Source organism: Choloepus didactylus, chromosome 11 (assembly GCF_015220235.1).
Source record: "Choloepus didactylus isolate mChoDid1 chromosome 11, mChoDid1.pri, whole genome shotgun sequence".
Classification (NCBI taxonomy): Eukaryota; Metazoa; Chordata; class Mammalia; order Pilosa; family Megalonychidae; genus Choloepus; species Choloepus didactylus.
In genome coordinates, this window is record NC_051317.1 from 35,962,015 (window position 1) to 35,981,588 (window position 19,574).

The 19,574-nt window shown below is 40.9% G+C and overlaps 1 protein-coding gene across 5 annotated transcripts in view; it reads right to left on the minus strand.

Moving 5' to 3' along the window:
• CTNND2 (catenin delta 2) overlaps nt 1–19,574 on the minus strand; it is a 1,032,924-nt gene that overhangs the window by 98,535 nt on the left and 914,815 nt on the right. For 4 of the 5 annotated variants that reach the window (XM_037798888.1, XM_037798887.1, XM_037798891.1 and 1 more), the window contains 3 exons: nt 18,479–18,652; nt 6,958–7,032; nt 5,785–5,935 (listed from right to left, as the gene is read on the minus strand). In XM_037798888.1, the coding sequence (XP_037654816.1) occupies nt 5,785–5,935; nt 6,958–7,032; nt 18,479–18,652 (400 nt within the window). The remainder of the gene's footprint in view (nt 1–5,784; nt 5,936–6,957; nt 7,033–18,478; nt 18,653–19,574) is intronic. The other variant, XM_037798890.1, reaches the window with a different exon arrangement.

Genomic DNA, 19,574 nt, shown 5'->3' on the forward strand with positions numbered 1-19,574 from the left:
AGAATTCCAAGGACCCACATCTTAAAAATCCACCTGCTGGGTCACTAGATAAAGGGAAAGTTTACAAAGCTACACAATAATCAGGACTGTCTTGATATAATGAAGATTTTCCCTATATTTTTTTTTTCCAGTTCTCCAAGGAAAATATATATCTCAGTAAAGATCTAGCACAGGGGATGGATGAGTAATTGCATTCTGTGGACATCACCTTTCTGTCTATGCATTCTTTATTTTCACTTAAAGCCAGAAGGTTTTTATGTTTCCCTTTAAATATAACCAGCAATTGCTGTCTATAACAGGAGTTAGTGTGGTCAGATAAGATCTTTTATCTGAATATTTAAAACAGATTGTGGCAAGAGAAGAAAGCCGGGAAGGGTTTGACATCTCCAGCCCACCCCTGTTCCCCCAGTAATGAAAAGGGACCATCTGAAAACCTGGTGGGAGGAGAAGAATAGCAATAGATTCAGTGTTGAAAAAAATAATCAACTCCCAGACAAGCAACCCTAATTTTGATCATGATTTCACTTTGTATTGCAGAGTATGATGTGTGTACTGCACTAGGTACACCTTGTCCCTCCTGGTGGACACCAGTATTTGGGACTCAGCAGGTTCTATGAGAAAAGCTCCGCTCTGACCTAGAGAACCGTCGGATTCTATCTGGGGCTCCCTCTGGAGTTGGGACGAGGAGGGAGGGAGGCTGCTTGGACCGAAGCCCAGTTAGTTGATATAGTGAAAAGCACGTTAACCAAATCCAATGAATGGATGAAATAATATGAACGTGCAGGGGCATCAAAGAAACATTCTTCTAGATCATTCCAAATGTGGTGAACCAACCTTCCAAACCATAACAGGAAGTTATGGTTTGGGTCAATGCCAGCAAGTGGCCATCTTGCCTAATACGAGGAGCACAGGGGAATGATGAGGCAAAGATAGGATGGGACGAAAGGGCTATGGCAAACTGCAGAAGGGTCAGGTTCATACTTCTGTGGACAGGCATCTCCATTCAGCCAATGGAGAGGTATGAGGGGTGGGGGGAATGCTCGGAGCACCCCAGCCCTGGCTCGCCTGCCAGGGACAGTATGCGAGGGGCCATGGGAACTGAAGGAAAGTGCTCTGTCAGCTCTGCCAATGCAGCCAAGAGCGGGCAGCAGCTCTGCTAACACAGATCTTTAGCAGAGAGCAAGTTGTGGAAGGAAAATGCCACTGTTTCCTACCCAATCTCAAACCTCTTCCAAAGAGGCCAGAGAATAGGTCTGATTGGAGTCCTGGGTTGAAGGGAACGTCTGACTCATCTTTCTTTCCTCTGTTCCCTGGATGCTGTGCAAAGACACTGAAGCAGACCCCCCTCTACTCCTTCCTTGACTATCTGGGATTCCCCAAACCCCCCCTAGATGTGTTCTTCCAAATAAATAACGTGTGCTATTCATTCATCAATTAATTATTTCAGCAAAAATGTACTGAGTGCCTATTTGGGGCATTGCAAACTGCTGAGCATTGTAGGACATAAAAATAAATGTCACATGATCCTTGCTTATCATCTCCTTGGGGGAAGATGAGAAACATACACGAAAAAAAGTAAAACAATACAAGAATAAAATTACACCATGGCGATCCAAGGTAAGTCAAAAATTTTCATAACAAATGGGTGCCACCCACCTGAGCTCTGTGTTCGGAGAGGAGCCTTCATCAGGAAAGGCCACCCTGAGCTGGGCTTTGAACGATGATGGGTGGTCAGTAGGTGCACAGAGATGGAAGGATGTGTCAGGGAGGGGAACAGCATGGGAAAAGGTGTGAAAGTGGGAATGATGGTACAAAAACTGATGTGGCAGGAATTTGTGACAAGGACTAGTTAGAGATGAGAGCCAGGCTGGGCTCAGCGTGGCAGCTCATAGAATGGGTAATCTGGTTTGTTGGGGAACTTGCTTGTGGTGCCCGTATGATACTTAGTAACTGTTCTGCTACAGTCTTTTGATTTTCTGTGCTTTCTGCAACCCCAAAAAAACAAAATAGTACCTCTGATGAATTTACTCTTATTAGCACCGTTCTAGGATGGGTGGTGATGGGTCAATGAACAATGTTTGTCCCATAATAGACATCCCTCCTGTCTGTCGCTGTGGTATGTCGCTTCTGTATGTGGTTTTGTTGTTTATTGGTTTTTGGCAGAGAGGATGTGGGTTCAGCGAAAATAAAGTCTGCCATCTTCATCTGGAACTGTCATTATGCTTAAATTGAAGGCGTTTTGCTCAACTTAAACTGATATCACACTGTTCATTCTTTTCAGTGCAGCTAATTATTACTATTCTTCTTTTTAAACCTTTCTGAATGGTGAACTAACACCATGCTTGGAAGGATAATTAACATTTCTGAAGGTTGCAAAGAAATTCATGCATGTGCACCACACTTGACGTATGTCTACAGCATACACGCCAGTTGGCCAGAAACGGGCATAACCATGGGAAGAGTCCAAATGGGAAGACAAAGGAGAGGAAGAGTTTGTTGCATTTCTTTTAGTTCTACCATGTGATTCTTGTTAGACTTAAAGGGGTAAGGTGATTATTGTTCAATAGCTTATTTGGAATCCCAATAATGGATTCCAAGAAAGATGAGCCATTCATAATGGCAGTTATGGTAGCTGCCCGTGTGTCCCCCCCCACCAACCCCGCTGTCCACCCTGCAGTCCCCTAATTAAGAGAATGATCTAGGAAGAATTATAATTTATACTGAAACTCTACTAACAATGATGGGAAAGCCTGGGCTCCTTCTGAAATACTCAGTGTCTGCATACATTCAGTAATTTCTAGTAGGAAATTGACTGTCTGCTGTTTCTTTATTAACAAAAAATGAGAGAAGGCGGCCAGGGCAGAGAAGTAACTAGGAGCTGGACCTGGTCATGGGAGACCTGCCCAGCAAAGACTTGAGTTATGAGGAGTGAGATCAGGAGCCTCTGGAGGGGTTTGGGGTGTCAGGATCTGACTCAGGTTGTAACAGGACCACTCTGGGTGCTCTGCTGAGGGCAGATGCTAGGGGTTGAAGGAGAACAGGTAGGACACCAAGGTAATAACCCAGGTGAGAGGGGACTTGGACCAGGGAGGAAGCAGTGAAGGTGGTAAGTGTCAGATTCTGGGCAGATTCAGAAGGAAGGCCAGATGTCTTCATGGACTGGATGTGAGGAGTGAAGAGTTAAGGAAAATACAAAGGTCCTTATCCTGAGCCACTGCAAGGACAAATTGTCATTTGCTATCATAGGGAAGACTGTGGAAGGACCAGGTTTGTGGGAGATGATAGGGAACTCAGTTATATTTGAGATGCCTATTAGATATCCAAGGGCACATGCTGAATAAAGAGTTGGATACAAAGGTCTGGAGTTCATGCTGGAGAGATCTATTTGGGAGCCACCCAAATAGAGATGATCTTTGAACCCACGAAACAAGAGGAGATCATCACAGCTTGGAGTGAGAGTTGCTAGAAAGGACAAGAACTCCAAGTTTAATTTGTCTGTTTTTGGTGCAAAGTCATTGCAGCTTTCTTTTCAATGTATAAAGTTCTGAATAGCCTGTTCCTATAAAAAATTATTACTTAGCTGTAATCTTTAAAGTACAGGATTTAGAAAAAGTCACATTTCCCTTCCGCTACATAGAATATAATGTTGTTTCTGTTAAATTCTGCTTTCTCATTCAAGAAAAAAGTTATTGATTCTATAAAGTCTGTGACTTAGATATTTTCACTTCTATACTTTTAAATGATTCGTTCTATTTCCTGTCTGGTGACATTTGATAGTAAAGGCTTAATTTAACATGGGCAATATAGAACTCCAAATGGTCCTGCCTCAGAGAAGTACTAGGTGAACAACTTCAGAGAGAAAAGAGATGCCTAGGAGCCATAAACCAATCAATAATCCACTATTTTGTTATATTTTAATTCACCAAAAGAAATAAAACACACAAACACACAATACCTAGCAGTTAGTATCCAGGCAGTAGACTGATTAGCTATTGATTTTTCCTCCATTTCATAGAGGAGGGACAGGATTTTACTGGAATGCCCAGCATTGGCCTGTCTCAAACAAGTGTGAAGACAAGGGAAAGTTATACGGAGAAAGCACCTTGACCTTGTGTGCTAATGACCAAGTTTAAATATATAAAATCCACAGACAACATTTAAATTAAATCCAAACTATTCTAAAATCCAAGTATAAATATCAAATTATGAGTTTATTTCAGGCCTTTGCACTAGAAGTACAATAGACAATTACATTTATCAGCACAGTTTGCAACTCTGGTGTCTCTGTGCATAATTAAATGGCTGGTGACTTGCAAAGACTGGTTTTATGGGAAGCGCCAATGCGTATTGCGAAGTGGCAGGAGAAAAAAGTGACTGGCTCCCACATCATGATGGCTTAACACGTCATGCTCAAGCATTCAGAGAGTGGAAAGAGACCCATGTTATCTACGCAAAATGTGGATGAAATGTGAACCCATGCTTGGTATGTCAATGGCCCCAGGAGTGGCATCTTGCCCCTTTGCCAGCTCTCACCTTTTTCTCCTGGTGCCCCAGGGGCTGGAGATGACCCTGAACCTCTGCAATGGAGGTTGATCCAGCTCCCCGCTGCTCACCTCCAGGGGCCCTACATTGGCACCTGTTACCTGCAGCTGGGCTTCCCAGACTTCCTGCTGCCCTTGACCAACGTCCCTAGTGTTGTCATCCTCTCGATGCCAGCTGCCTACGTGCCTACCAGGCGGGACAGTGGTCCATGGGGAGGCTAGGGCTGCTCCCCCGGCAGGTCCTGGGGGTACCATCTGTTCTGGCATCAAGCAGCCCTGGCATGGGCATCTTCTCACCCTCAAAGGGAGGTCCCAGAAGGCCTCTCCGACCTGGGCTCCCACCCTCATTCTTCATCAGGCACACTAGCCCCCTCGAAAGGAGGCCCACTGGCCCACTCCCAGCTCTCACTCTAAGAGGGTGTCTGAAGCTGGGAACTCCTTTCCCCCCAACTATCTGCATGGCCTGATCCCTCCCCTCCTTTAAGTCTTCACTCAACTGTCACTTCCCAACAACTCCTATCCAGATCACCCATTTACAATCACAACCCCTCACCCACCAGCTACAGTCCCCTTTTCCCAGCTCTGTATTTTCCCCATAGAACTTCCCTAACACCCCACAGGGCTGATTGATCTATTTAGTTTATTGTACATCTCCTGTCTCTCGAATGTAAGCTCCACAAGGACAAAGATCTTTGTTTTGCTCACTGGGCCTAGAGAAGGTTTGGAACAATGAAGGTCATGAATAAATACCTGCTGAATAAATAAATGGATGTATTACCTCTTTAATACTTCATTAACAAAAGATCATCTGTATTTTTGAATACCAAATTAAGGGTGATGATTAAAAAACATAAAAAGGATTAAAGAGCCAGCATGGCCTTACCCAAAATAAACTTAACAATAGAAAGGGAGAGAAAAGCGACACAGACCCATCAGCATTCCATAGTTCCTGTGTGGGAAGCAAACAGTGATGGATATTCAGAAGACTGGGACGGCCAGTATGAAGAGCTGAGCGCTGCAGTCAGTTTTAACTCGCAAGGATTAAAAATGCCAACACACACCACATTTTCCTCTAAATTCTAAATGACAAATCAGCGCATTGATTTAAACTCAGACAGCTGGGAACAGGAGGCCTCTACCCAAATGCACCATTTCTGTTCTGCAGAGGGGCTCCCCCACATGCACGCCGTGGGAAAATGTTTTCATGGCAAAAGGGAGACGATGGGGAACGGAGAGCACGTACCGATGAGCTCCTTATTTCTGACGTCCAAGGCCATGTTCCTCAGCGCCGTGGCCACCGCACACACTACACGGTCGTTGTCTATCCGGAGCAGCTCCACAAGAATGGGCAGACCCTTCTCCTTTCGGACTGCAGCTCGGATATACACGGACCACTGCGGAGACAGAGACGGCGGAGGGCATTAGAGACCGAGGCGGAGCATCCTATGAGCAAACTGTGCTTGTGGATTTCAGATTGCCGTTGACGGGCCAAAGGGCTGCAATGCCAAGACCTGGCTGTAGAACACGTTTAAGATGTTAGACATGTCTTTTAAATTTTCTTTCTTTCTTTTTTTTTTTTTTTTGCCTTCAACATATGATACAGGTTTCAGAGTTAATCAGTGAACTGCACCCAGTTTCTCTTGGGCCAGCATTTTTAGCACTTGAGCTTGAAAGTCATATATGTGATGTGTACACTTAACACTTCAAGACATGGAGGCTTGGGGTAGGAACGGTGTGCTGCTTACAATACGAGGAGCAAAAAAGTACAGAAAAAAATAATTCTGCACAAGTAGAAAATGAGAAAAGTTTGAGTGTGAGTGATTTTTTAAAAGGGAATTGAATTTGGTGGTGGTGGTGGGCACGGGCATAGTCACAGGACCTCTGCCAATAAATCATTTGTTGAGTAATAAAGCATAATTGAGACAGAGAACAGTAGGGGTGAGGAGAGGAAAATATAGCATTGAAAAATCAAGAGTGCAAATTTTTAAAGGTGTTTTTTTTTTAAAGAAGTTAAAATAAAAATGTATTGTGTCCAGGGCCATAATCCAATCTCTTCTAAAGTAATACATACAATTTGTTTTGGGTTGGTGGTCGTTGACATTAATGGAACACGTTTAACATTGAAATGTACTTGCAGTATCAGGAGAATAATGCATTCAGATTCATTTAAGGAATGCAGTTAGGCCCAGGTTTTCATACATTTGCATGTGCACTTTATACCGTTAGTGTTCCAGAGAAGAGTGTGCAACATAAAAACCAACGGATCTAAGGGTTTGATCTGTTGCAACTGCATTCACGATCTAAGAACATTATATTCGTGAAATAAGGCTTTGGGCTCCTGCCCACCCCCGCCCCCGCTGCACCCCCTCCACCTCCCCATCCCCCGTGGGGCAGGCATCCCAGAGCTGGCTCTCACCTGTGGCAGGCAGGGAGCCCCCTCTGGCAGTGACCGAAAGGCATTCGCCATGCCTGCCACATCCTCAGCCCAGCCCTGCATGAAATATGAGATTAAAAAAACAAACAACTTCATCCCATCCTATGTTAGAAGTCACATCACATAGTTTTGCATCACCATCAACTCATACCACACACTTTTCTCCTGCCCCACTTTGCGTCTCAAGCCCTAGCCAGCCTGAGGTGGTGGCGGAGGGTGGTGGGGGAACAGCTGGGACTCCCCAAAATGTCTCTCTCGATTGCCGTGAACCGTTTCACAGCCCCACTCTCAGGGAGCCAAGAAATGCGTGGACAGAAGTCTTAGATGCAGAGAGACACGGGAGGGCTGGAAGCTGCTAACTGGAGTTCAGGTGTCTGGAGGAAAATACATCCTCCCTGTCCCCAAGGTTGACTTTCCTCATTGCACTGGACACGCTGACTCAGGATTTTTCTCTGTCCATATTTGCCTCCCCTATTACCCTGCAACCATCTGGGTCTTCGGTGCCCAGAATAGAGTAGAACCCTGAGCTTGTCCAGCCCACTCATGGCTGAGTTCTCCGCTACAGCTCAGGAGGGAAGCTAGGAAAAGGAAGGGAACGGAAATCAGAGTAGGAGGTCAATGTTCACATATTGCAAGATGAACATAAAAATTAATTTGCAACACTGGGGAGACACTTTAGATCTTTTGAGGGACCTCAGGTAATATTCCTGGGAATTAGGCAGGTTGAAGCACAAGCCCTAGAGATGACTCTTCTCCAGGACCACTTCTTTCTAGATCCAGGCACTGGCTTTTACCTGTAAACCTCTTAATTCTCCAAGCCCACAGGAGATCAGCATTATTCTTCTCATTGTGTAGATAAGGAAACATAGACACAAAGATCTCAAATAACCTGCCCACCAAGGTTACCTGTACCCCTGACCCTGGCTCCTGCCACTGCAGATCTGGGTCTTTTTATGCTCTTAACATTATTTCCTCTGCCATCACCTCATTCCCTCTCATTTAATCCTCCGAGCTCACTCTCCCAGACCCTGCTTCTCCCTCTGTCCTGCCACACTTAGAGCAAAACCTGGTAAGATCTGAAATGAGTAAAGAAGCAAAGGATATCACTTTGTTTTCCCTTCTTAGAAGTCCAGCTATGAGATCACCTTGTGTTGGATGGAAAGATGACTTGGTGTTTGGAGGCTAATGAGAGTCCTTCAGTTGTGCTGAGAAATTACTTGAGAGTAACAAAAAATGGCAAAGTATGGCCAAAAATGTATGAGTTACAGATACACTTTTTTTAATTGAGAAAATGGTCCAGAGTGGTATGTTTTCCCTAAGTTAAAACAGATAATGAGGCAATGGGTTTGATACTTAAATTATTGATGCATAGAAAACTTTTATTTTGAAAATTGTAGTTGTGTGTGTGTGTGTATGTGTGTGTATATGTGCACAGAAATTTCCAACATTACTTCAGTATATGACAAGTTAGAAGAAATTAATGATATGTCATTCAAAAGATGCTTCAAGTTTTCTCAACCTGAAAAATGTGTGATAGTGATGCTTTTTGGGGTAGTAGCCTACTGATCCTGGACGCTGTCATGGGTAACCCTCAGTGCAACCTGTGGATAAGGCAGCAAGGACTTAAAAGTCAGAGCTGCAGATGAAAGAGAGAAAGAGGCGTGATATAGGCAAGTATAATTGAGAACTGGGGAACAATCCCCTAGTACATTCAACATAGAAGCAGAGAGGCTCATACATAGTTCTTCCAAAGGGACACGAGTCACCTGGGAGGGCACAGCAGCCCCTTCGTGGTTAGAAAAATGTACAGGTTGCCAAGAGTTTTGTAATTGAACCAAAAACAAGAGTATCCCTGGCATAAAAGTAGACAAACACTGGAGAAAAATGTACCCTAACCCATCGAGGTTGAGGTGGCAATCTTTGGACTGAACCTTGAGATTTTGCAAAGTGAATGAGAGCACCGTGTGCTGAGCCCACCAACGAAGAAGGAAGGCACAGATGGGCACGGGCCAGATGCCCTTGAGAAGAATGCTCCATGAGCTTATGATACAACACTTAATGATTCAAAAGGAAGGGAAAAGAGAGGAGGGAACAGGAGGAGGTCCAGGAAGGGGAGGCAAAAGGAGAGGTAGAGGCAGTGGAGGACAAAGGAGATAGAAGAGGAGAAGGAGAGGGGTAGGAGGAGTGGGAAGAGAAGAAAAGAAGAGGAGAAGGAGAAAGAAGAGGTGGGGAGGGAAGAAGAAAGGAAAGAAGGGCAACAGGAGAACAAGGAAGAGAAGAAGGAGGGGGAAGAAGAAGATCTGCTCCAGGAGAAGAACAACACAGAAACATGTCTCTAATCATTCCTGGATAGGGGCTTTTCCAACCTCAGGAGAGTTATGAGCCTTCAAAATCATCCCAGCAAGCACATACCTAGCGTCTACCATGCTTCAGGCACTGTTTTGTCTTTGCACGCATTACCTCATGTAATCCTCAGCTCAACTCTATGTGGTAGGTTCTAGTACTCCCATTTTGCAGATGAGAAAATGGAGGCACAGCAAGGTCACATGGCCTGCAAATGCTCAACCAGGTCTTGTACTCAGGGAGCACTGCCCCAGAGTTTGGGTTTTTGACCACCATTCTCTTCTGCCTCTCAGAAAGACAGAGTAAGTTATAAACATCTGCACTCACTGTTGATGTAATCCCTTACAACCAATTAACGATGGCCTAATAATTCACTTTACTTTTTAGTCTCAAATAAGCCATTTGGCTCTCCTCTGAACTCCTGAGTTAAGGAACTTTCAAGTACTTTTAACTGTTTTCAAGTACTGTTAACAGAGCTACCGGACATTTCAATCACAGGCCTTGTGAAGAACTTGCCCAAATTTAGAAGACTTGCTACAGGAAGTCATGTGTAATTGGAATGTAGGAGCAAGGCCATGTTTGTGTCAGGAAAGGATGGTTTCTATTTGCATGTCATACAATGTTTTGAGATAGCAAATACTGTGATCCTTCTCCTTCTTGCCCATTCCTTTTCCCTGGGATAGGCTCAGGCCATCATTTGGCCCAACAAGATATTGTCAGAAGGGGACAGAGAACAAAGCAGCAAACCCTCAAAGTTTAAGGCTAAAAGGCACAGATCCAGATGAAAGATGGAATGCATCTGAAAGGGAAGAAGAATAGGCGTAAAACAACTTCCTCTCCCCTCAGAGTCAAGGCAGGGCCTCCAAGCTGGGGAGAAAGGACACAGCTAGGAGCGGAAGGAAGAGATGCAAAAGCCTTGGCAGGTCTGCCACCTGAATGCAAGGGTGCTCTGGGACCATCCTTTTCCATGTGTGAGTGGCCCAAATATACAAATGTACTCAAAGATGGACGATGTGAGAGTCAACAGAAATGACTCACCTTCCCGAAATACAGAAGAGGCTAAGAAAGACTTGGCAAAGACCCCCTGGACCTCTTGGAGTGGGAACCACAGAGAAGAAACGGCAGCATGGCTGCTGGGCCTCAGGGTGGAGAGGGATCCTGTAGCCCAGTATGGTATGGGAGCCCGAGTATTTCTATTGGTCTTGAGGGGTGGACTGTGTAAGTCAGGTGAGGAGGAACGCCTAAAGATTAGGGTGCAGAGTGGCTTCTTGGCCAGGATGTGGGGTGATACATCAGAATGATGGATATGGATGGTGCTTGCCTGGGTTAAGTAGAGGGTGTGTCTGCATTTCAGGTGAGCTCCAGAGGGATGGAGGCCAGGTGTGGGCCCAGAGAATACCTACAGATAATCCAATCTCCAATTCCATTCTGAGAACTCAAAAGGATGAGAAAGTATGTCCTGAGCAAGAGGCATCACAGGACAGAGAGGAATCCAGACTATTAGATGCTGTGTCCCCATCCCACAGTAGGGATATGCCTGTAAGCCCCCCCAAGTATAGCATCAATTTCAGGAGGGAGGAGAGGACAAAGGCTGAAAAACATAAATGAAGCCAAGTTTTAAGGCTGAAGTGACTGGGAAATCACTGACTTTGACTGAGTTTACCTGGAAATGTCAAGATTAAGTGTTTTTTTTTTAATTGTATCTGGCAAAATGAGGGCTGGGAGATGAAATTAAATTGACCTATAGGAAACAAAAAAAGTTAAGTTACTTGCACATGAGTCTGTGACCAATAAAACCCCTCCTCATTTTATGTATTGAGGATTTGGTAATTAAGTAAAGTCAATAACTTTTTCAATCCCTTCAACCCAGGCTGCCTCATTCCAATTTGGAGCCCCTAGGCACTTGATCTTTAGAATTTCCAACCCAGCTGAACACACAATTGATGGCTGTAATTTTTCCAAAATTTCCTCCCCTGCTTAAGGCTAAGATGATTCTGTTAAGGCAGATTTATACTCCCAAAAGAAGATTAAGAGTGCAATATAACTAACTTTTCCCTAATGAAAATCCTGCAAATTTGCTAAATAACTAGGGATACTTTTTCTAGTTAATGTTCTACCATGAAGCTGAACTATCAGAGTGCTAAAATTCTGAATTTGTTGATGAACATCTATGTAATTTAAAAGCACTCTTGCTTTAGAAGAAGAGTCTGGTATTAAGTACTTTTCTGTTAAATGGTTATTTTCCCATTGACTTCCTTTATCAAATTAGCCATTTCCCTATGTTTTCTTTTGATACGGTAAAGAAAAAAATGCATTTTAAAACCAGAGTCTTCTAGACATAATGTAACTTTTCAGAAGGCAGTGTAGTATCTTGTAGAGGCAAAGGATCACAGTGTACTTAAAGACCTATGGCTAGGCAATGAAGAACTCACTGGAAAAGATTGGTACAGACTGCATGAGATTCAGAAATCTGTTTCCGAATACATTTGTGATACCACGTTATTTACAATGGTATCTCATTCTTGTTATAAGGAATGCAGAAGGTAGCAGAACAAACAAACAAACCAAAACACCAAACCAAACAAACAAACAAAAATCCCAAACACAACATGCTTACTTATTAAATCTTATTTCACTGGCAGTTTCCTATAAATTGAATGTTCAGGATACATAGAAATTTTTCCAGTGTTGCTGCACGTCTCACATTATTTTCTCCAAGATGGTTATTACCTGAATGACCAACTTTGGCTTTAAAATATCCAATTGGAGAAGAACATTGGTTGGTGGCCACAACAAGATTTATGGAACAGATGGGTGGTTCCAGCACAAGGCCCTTCAAATGCTGGCAATGCTTTGCAATGCACTTAGGATTTAGGTACCAGCTCTTTAAATTCAGTTGTGTCACAGGATCATTTTTTTTTTTTTTTAATTTTCAGTTTACTTTGGAAAGTGATATTACTAATCAAGAGGACTAGTGAATAACTCCCTCATGCTAGTAAAGCAAGTAATCAATTTAATAAATAACAACAGTCATTACTGCATGTTTAAACTGGGTTTTTGTTTGATAGTTTGGTTGGGTTTTTTAAAAATGTAAGTTAGATTAGTGCAAACTCTGAGTTTTACTGCAGATGTTCTGGCAATGATGAAAATGTTAATATCCAAGCAAGAGAATTTCCTGGTGGGAAAAGCATTTAAGTGTATTTTTTTAGTAAGAAAAAACAAAGAAGGTCAAGTTCAAGTAAAAGTGACCTAGAAGAAGCATTTACTAGACAAACAATAACAAGTATGCCTGCCCTCCAACTCTCAAATTATCCAAGGATTAGTAATTTCCAGTTACAAAATATCTTAAATAAATCTTTATGAACATAGAAAGTTTTTTTTATTGTAAATATTATGAAGAGATGTCATCTCTGTGTGCAAATGGCATTTAGAAATGTTAGATTAATGTTTGATTAAATGTTAGATTAAAGATATTACATGGTATGAGATGAAGACTGGTTGTAGATATTATTCTGAGGTTCAAGCATAACACAGGGACCACAGAATACAGGGATTAGTTTGGTAGAAAAGGCAACTGATGGAGCATCTGATCACTTCAAACTAATGCCAAGCTATCGAAAAACACTCACACTGTCATCAGTTTAGATGCATTGGACATTTCCAAGACAGGTGAAGCCCTTGCTATCTGTTTTACTTACTGTGGCCTTAGATAAGAAATCGCTAAGTCATGTGCAATTAGGGCCAGTGACCTGGCCATGACTTGACCCCTTTCCATCTTTCACTATTCCTTGTCCTGCTAAGGCTGGTCATTATCTCCATCTGAGTGTACTCTCTCTAGGAGCTTGCTGGTTGGGCAAAGTTCTCAAATAACCTCTGTTTTTATTTTGGCCCAATTTCCAATCCTTTAGACATAATGCTTCATGCCCCATTTTAATAATAATCTTTCAAAACATTCTATTTCTTTACATTCAAACCTGATGGATTGCATCACACTGTTAACTAGGACAAAGATGATTTTCTTTGTCTTAGATGTCAAACAATGACTCTTACTTTTATTTATTGCATTCCACTAATCTTCCCTAGTTTACTTTTACATGATACACTAACTGCTAAGGAATGCTAAATTCAGTGCTGATCTCCAGGCTGTGGTCCTTGTCTCTAGGGATAAGTTTTGAATTTCTCAGTTATCTTACATCTTTGATTCCTTTCAGAGCCTGACCTTCTGTTTCCTTCTTCACTAAATCTGTGTCACTATCATGTTACCTCATTAAATATTAATAGACCAATATTCAAGTAACTGTTATTCTATCTTTTTAAAAAAATTAATGGTCAAGTAAATAGACTATTTTAGAATAGTCACATTAGGAAGAAAATTGGCTGTAAAGATTGAAAATGTTTTGTTCAATAGCAAGTAAGACAGAAATTTTGCTATAGTTCAAACCTTGGGTTTTGATAAATTTCAATTACAACAGAAGTATTCCCTAAATTGGAGTTGAAAGTATATGTATTTGAATTTTAGAAATCTTCAAACTATTATATCCAATTGTTTTACTATTCTGTGACAAACAAAAAAAATTGTACTGTAAATGAGAAAAAACATATCAGAAGTCCACATTGGGTATGAAAAACATTTATCATTTTACTTCTGCCACAATACAATTGTTTTTCTGATGCTCATAAACCAAGTAATGAGTATGCTAAAGCTAAAGGTATTCAGGGTCATTATGAAGATCTAGCTCTTGATTATTTTGCTAGTCACAGAAGAGTGTGCATGATCTACCCATAAACAGAAGTTATTGTTTCAGATGATGAGGTCTATAAAAAGCTGTCTCCATGCAAAATTCTGGTGCTTTACTTCCACATTTCTCTTTTGTTTGGGCCATATAAGGTTAAGGGCACTAAAAAATACCATTAAATTTCAAGTTATCATAAAAACATATTCTTAGACTCTAGATTTCAGAAGGTAACACTGTCCTCATGAAACATGATGCTGTTGTGTACCCTAAGTCAGTTTTTTAATTATTCAAGATTTCTACAAAATAAGTCTTTTTAAAGTAAGAATTTCTCTGGTTTCTGTATAAGTTACTCTCAATATTTTTGAAACTATAATAACCTATTAGTGTTTGGCTTTATGACAGTCTTCTCAAATATTCCCAAAAGATTTTCCATTTTCCTTCCACACAATATGGCAGATTAATAAATTATACAGTAGCTCATGATAATGTGGCTAACTTCTATGTATGCTTATGTATTTATATTTTGAGAAGAAGACTCTTATGTAAGAATATATACTTATAAATATGTACAAATATGCCTTAGTAGCCCCTGCTCTGCCTGAGGACTATCCCAGTTGTCCAGAACTATTAGGGATGCCAGTGCTTCTCACCTGTGAGGCTGACATCCTCAAGAGTCAAAACTCTACTTTAACCACCAGGATAGAAATCTTTCTAAAATTATTAGCAATAATTTAACATTTTCTTGATGATGGAGGGTCAGCTTTACCATGATCAATTATTAGAATATATGGAAAAGACAAGATGCTGAATGGCCTCTTAGCGTTTTTCTTTCTTACATTCTTAGGTTACTTTTTCTAACTCCTCTTTCTTTCCCCTTTGCTGTCAGAGTACCTCCTATCTCTTATCACGGCAGGACAGTGTGTCTTCTTCTAAGAGGTGATACCTCTTTTTCTAACTTGCTGTTTTTAATCTGATGTGTACTGGGAAAGCCAATGACCACAGTCATTAAAATACATAGTTTGCCTAAAATACAGATAATCGGTCCTGGAGTGTACACTGAGAGACTCTCCTTTGGATAACGGAAGGCACTTCACTGAACAGCTTTTGTGATGTAGACTTCAGCTGTTTAAGACCTTTCTGCTTCCTTCTTAGTAGCATCTACTCTATTTGTAATAGAAGAATTTATCAAATAAAAACCCTCTGGATGTGTGGGGACAAATTCTACACTGGAGATAACTGTGTTGAACTAATAATGACAATTTTTATGCTCTGAAAACAGCCAACAAGGTGTTATTGCCAGAAAATATTAAGAATTATCATCAGACTTCTTTCATAGTTCTTATTAACCAAAGTAGGGAAGAATTTTTAAGTTTTTAAGTTTGTATTTTCTTACTCCAAACACCTAGAGACCAGACATATTTCAGCAGCTCTCTCAGATAATCTGCAGTGCACTCAAAATATGTGGTCTGCAAAACACTGATGAGCCTGGGCACTTAAAGTGAGACAGTTCCATAATAGCTTCTTCATAATAATTTTATATGGTATTGATAGCATATTGCCATCTGAAACAGGGAACCAAATAAAAGATAATAAAATCTGACTCTGAGGAATATGGGCTAGTCCATAACATGTAGTACTACATGCTTATTGACTGACAGATGTTGTTTATAAATATAAAAGACTGTTATCCACAAGAAAAACATGCAGACATAGATTACTTCTGTTAAATGCTTGCGTTTGAGCATTTATGCTCAGCCAGACACAGGGCTAAGCAATGGAGTGCATAGAGATAAAAGAGATTTAGCTCTTTCCCTTCAGAAGCTTAAAGACCAGATTCTCATCTACAGGACAGTTTTAGGATCTCATTCAATATGAATGAATGAATGAATGATTAGTACACTGATCCTTAAATTCAGTGTTAGATTTGGTTCAGCTCTTTTATGTAATGTCTTTTTTTCTTAGCTGCTTTCAAGATATTCTCTTTATTATTGGTTTAGAGCAATTTGACTATGTTGTGTCTTGGAGTAGTTTCTTTTGATTTCTTATGCTTGGAGTTCCCTGAACAGCTTGAATCTGTGGTTTTACAGTTTTCATTTAATTTGGAGAATTTTCAACCACTATTTCTATTTAAAATATTTTTCTGTCTCTTTCTCCTATCTCTTCTGCTCCTTTGGGGATTACAATTATATATCTACCAATCCCCTTGAAATTCATGGATGCTCTGTACATTTTTTTTTCATTTTTACTTTTTTTTTTTTTTGATAGTTTTTATTGCTGTCTTCAAGTTCACTAATCTTTTCTTCTGAAATTTCTAATTTGCCGCTAATCCCATACCATGTATTTTAATTTCAGATACAGGATTTTTAACTCTAGAAGTTTAATTTGGGTTTGTTATATATTTCCCATGTTACTACTCAACTTTTTGAACACACAGAATGCAAAATTTAAACTTCAAAGCAAAGGCTGAAGTTTTACATTCAAAATCATCTAGAGCCCAAAGGCATTTCTCCATTATACAAATTGTTAGGATAAGGACCTAAGTATTTCTCAAGGAAAATGATAATTTGTAAAAACAAAGAAAAAATCATATCTTAAGACTGCACACCTGATTTCCCCCCAACTAGATGGCTTGTGCCTTGGGTCTAACTCACCTCTATTAGTCTAGAACCCACTTTCCTGTACCAATGTAGTTAGTGATGCCAGGTGGGTAGAGGACCTAGGAGGGAACATGTAGGGTCCAAGTACCCTTGTTACATACAGTGACAACCCCTTGGCCTACAAAATCTGGCTCCCATCTTTATACTCAGCGTTGGGACAGCTTTGCATGATGTGGTGTAAGGCAGCCACAGTCTTCCCCGTTTGAAGATAACACAACTCTGACACAATGCAATGCTATAATTTTCCCAGAGTCACAAAGCTCTGCAAAGGTAGAGCCGGTTTAAACTGGTTGTGAGTCAAAGCTTTCCAGACCACATGAAGTTTAGAGGAAAATATCTAAAGGTTAGTTCAAGGAAGTGAATTCCATGATCTCTTTCCTAGTTATTCAAGACTATATTCTGGATTTCTGCTTGGTGTGATTCTGTTTGTAAAGCTTTTTTTCCACCAAATTCTGATTGAAAGCAAGAGACATTTTCCCTAGCAAGAGACATTTTCCCTAACAGCCCAGCCCAACCTGAAATCTTTAATTACAGAGTTAGGGATACCTTAGGGTCAGGGAGAGAAAGCTGACAATGATGTCCATTCCTAAGACGCTCAAGAGAAGGGGTGAGCCTGGCCATGCACTAGGAGACAACTTCACAGGAAGGACTGGCAGCATCTTAAGAGTTATGATGGGACGCTGGAGAAAGAAGGAAGTGCTGCAGCTGTGACAGTAGCAATGGAAATGATGTATGGCAGAGGAGAGATGGGACAAGAGGGCAGATATTGGAAGGTATAATAAGAAGAGAAGATGTCGTTATATGGCAATGCTGAGGCCAATGTGTGTGACACCTATGGCACTGAGATTCTGAGAATTTTCTTTAGCTACGTGTCTATGTTAACATCATTTTGAAGAAAAAGAATATTAAAGAAAAGAGTGTTTGATTTATGAATATTGCCAAACCCCAGGCTTTGATACTAAGTTAATGGAAAACAGATGGCAGAGGTCTATACTTTCTTTCTTGATATTTTCCCGTATGTCCTCATTCTTCTAAGAGGTTATACATTTTTATGCAACAAGGCAGGTTAACTCAAGTAACTGTTAGTGACGCAACTCAGAATTCTTGACTACGATGAATCCCTTTTCACCCAAAATGAAGGTCTTAGAAACTTTCTACGAGAGTCAACCAGGAACCAGCATGTATTTATAGGACTCAGACAATGACCCTCCTAGTTTCCTTTCCAATCATATGTATGCTTCACTTTAACATTTTTACTAAAAATAACCAGCAATACTCTTCTTCTCAGCAAGCCCATAGTTCAAAAATGCATTGGTTTCTTTTCCTTTGGGGACCCTCAAACTATGGGACCAGAACCTGGCATGACACAAGGATTCACATGGGCTTTTACACAAGGTGTTCTGAGTGTTAGCTCCTTCAGAGTCAATGATCATGTTTTGGAAAAACATCATCATGTTGCAGTCAAACCTGAAAACGTAGTTGTGCAGCTACATAAATAAAACAGAAAGCATCTCAGCAATTTCAATGACTATACTTACATCTACTCCTCTGCGTTTTGTAGTGCTTGTCTTCAAGGACCTCGGCCCTTTAAGAAGATTTTTCAAAAGGCCTAGCTTTCTAAGTCCAACAATTCAAGATAACTGGTCTTTCTCTAGCATCTTTAACGACTTCATTAGAATTGCATTTCTCAAAACTGGACTTCTGTTATTTTGTAAGGTCTGGGCCATAATTCCAGAGTTCTTTTTTATTGTAATGAACTAGCCATACCTTCCAGCTCCCTGCAGCCAAGTTCTGCAGGGCGCCTGCCGCCCCTTCCAGCGTGTCTGGATTTGAGCACTCAGAGAGCAGTGTGAGGTAGGGTTTGACTATGGATGGGTGCCACAGCATCTGGATTCCTTTTGGTGGTTCTGCACAGTCTGGGAGAGGTCCTACTCCATCCCACTGGTGGAAGAGAAACGAGAGAATAAACATCTTTAACATTTTTACGGTTCCCAATTTTGCCTTCTGTAAACATTAAAGACAAAAACAAAAGCAAAGTGTCCTAACGTTTGGTGAGCATCTCTTGCATGGAAGGTACTGCACTAGCAGTCCAGGGACCACCAAGAGGTGAGAGAGCCATTTCTGTCCAGTGAGGATCAAGGGTGGAGGGGAAAGAGCATGCACAAAAGTGAATATAATTAGCAGTAGAATGCAACAAGTTGTCCAAGAACGATGCTCACACATTGCTATAGGAAGGAAGGAGAAGAGACGGATTACTTTTGATTGATTATGCAGGTTGGACAAAGGTAGGTTTTATAGTTAGCATACTACAGTAAGCACTCTGTAGCGGTTACTAACAATCAAATGCCCTCACTTCTCATGCACAGTTAGTAACTCTGATAAATTCCTATAGTGTGTGAAATGTATATTTGTTTGATTTGGGGTACTATGTTTGCATCTTATGGGCACAAAAGAAACAATGATAAAATGGATGAAAGAAAATTGCTACAGTTTATTAGACACATGGACATGAGCTGTAGCCAAATCTAGATCTTGCAGCAATCCTGATAGTTAACTTCACTTTAGATTGACTCTAATGAGTAACAGGAGAATGTGTTTAAGAATTATTGCTTCTATGCATAAAGGACTATCAGTCAATCATCAAAAATGACAGTTATGAAGACATGTAGTAACATGGACAAATGCTTATGATACAATTAAATGAACAAAGCAGGATGCAAGGTGGTACAGGGTTTTTGTTTTAAACCAAGTCAAACATATTAAAATGCTGATAATAAAAATGTATTAACAGAAGTATTTGCCTTTCATTTTTTTCTGCATTTCAAAATTTTCTATTGTATTATTTTTAATTAAAAAAACATTA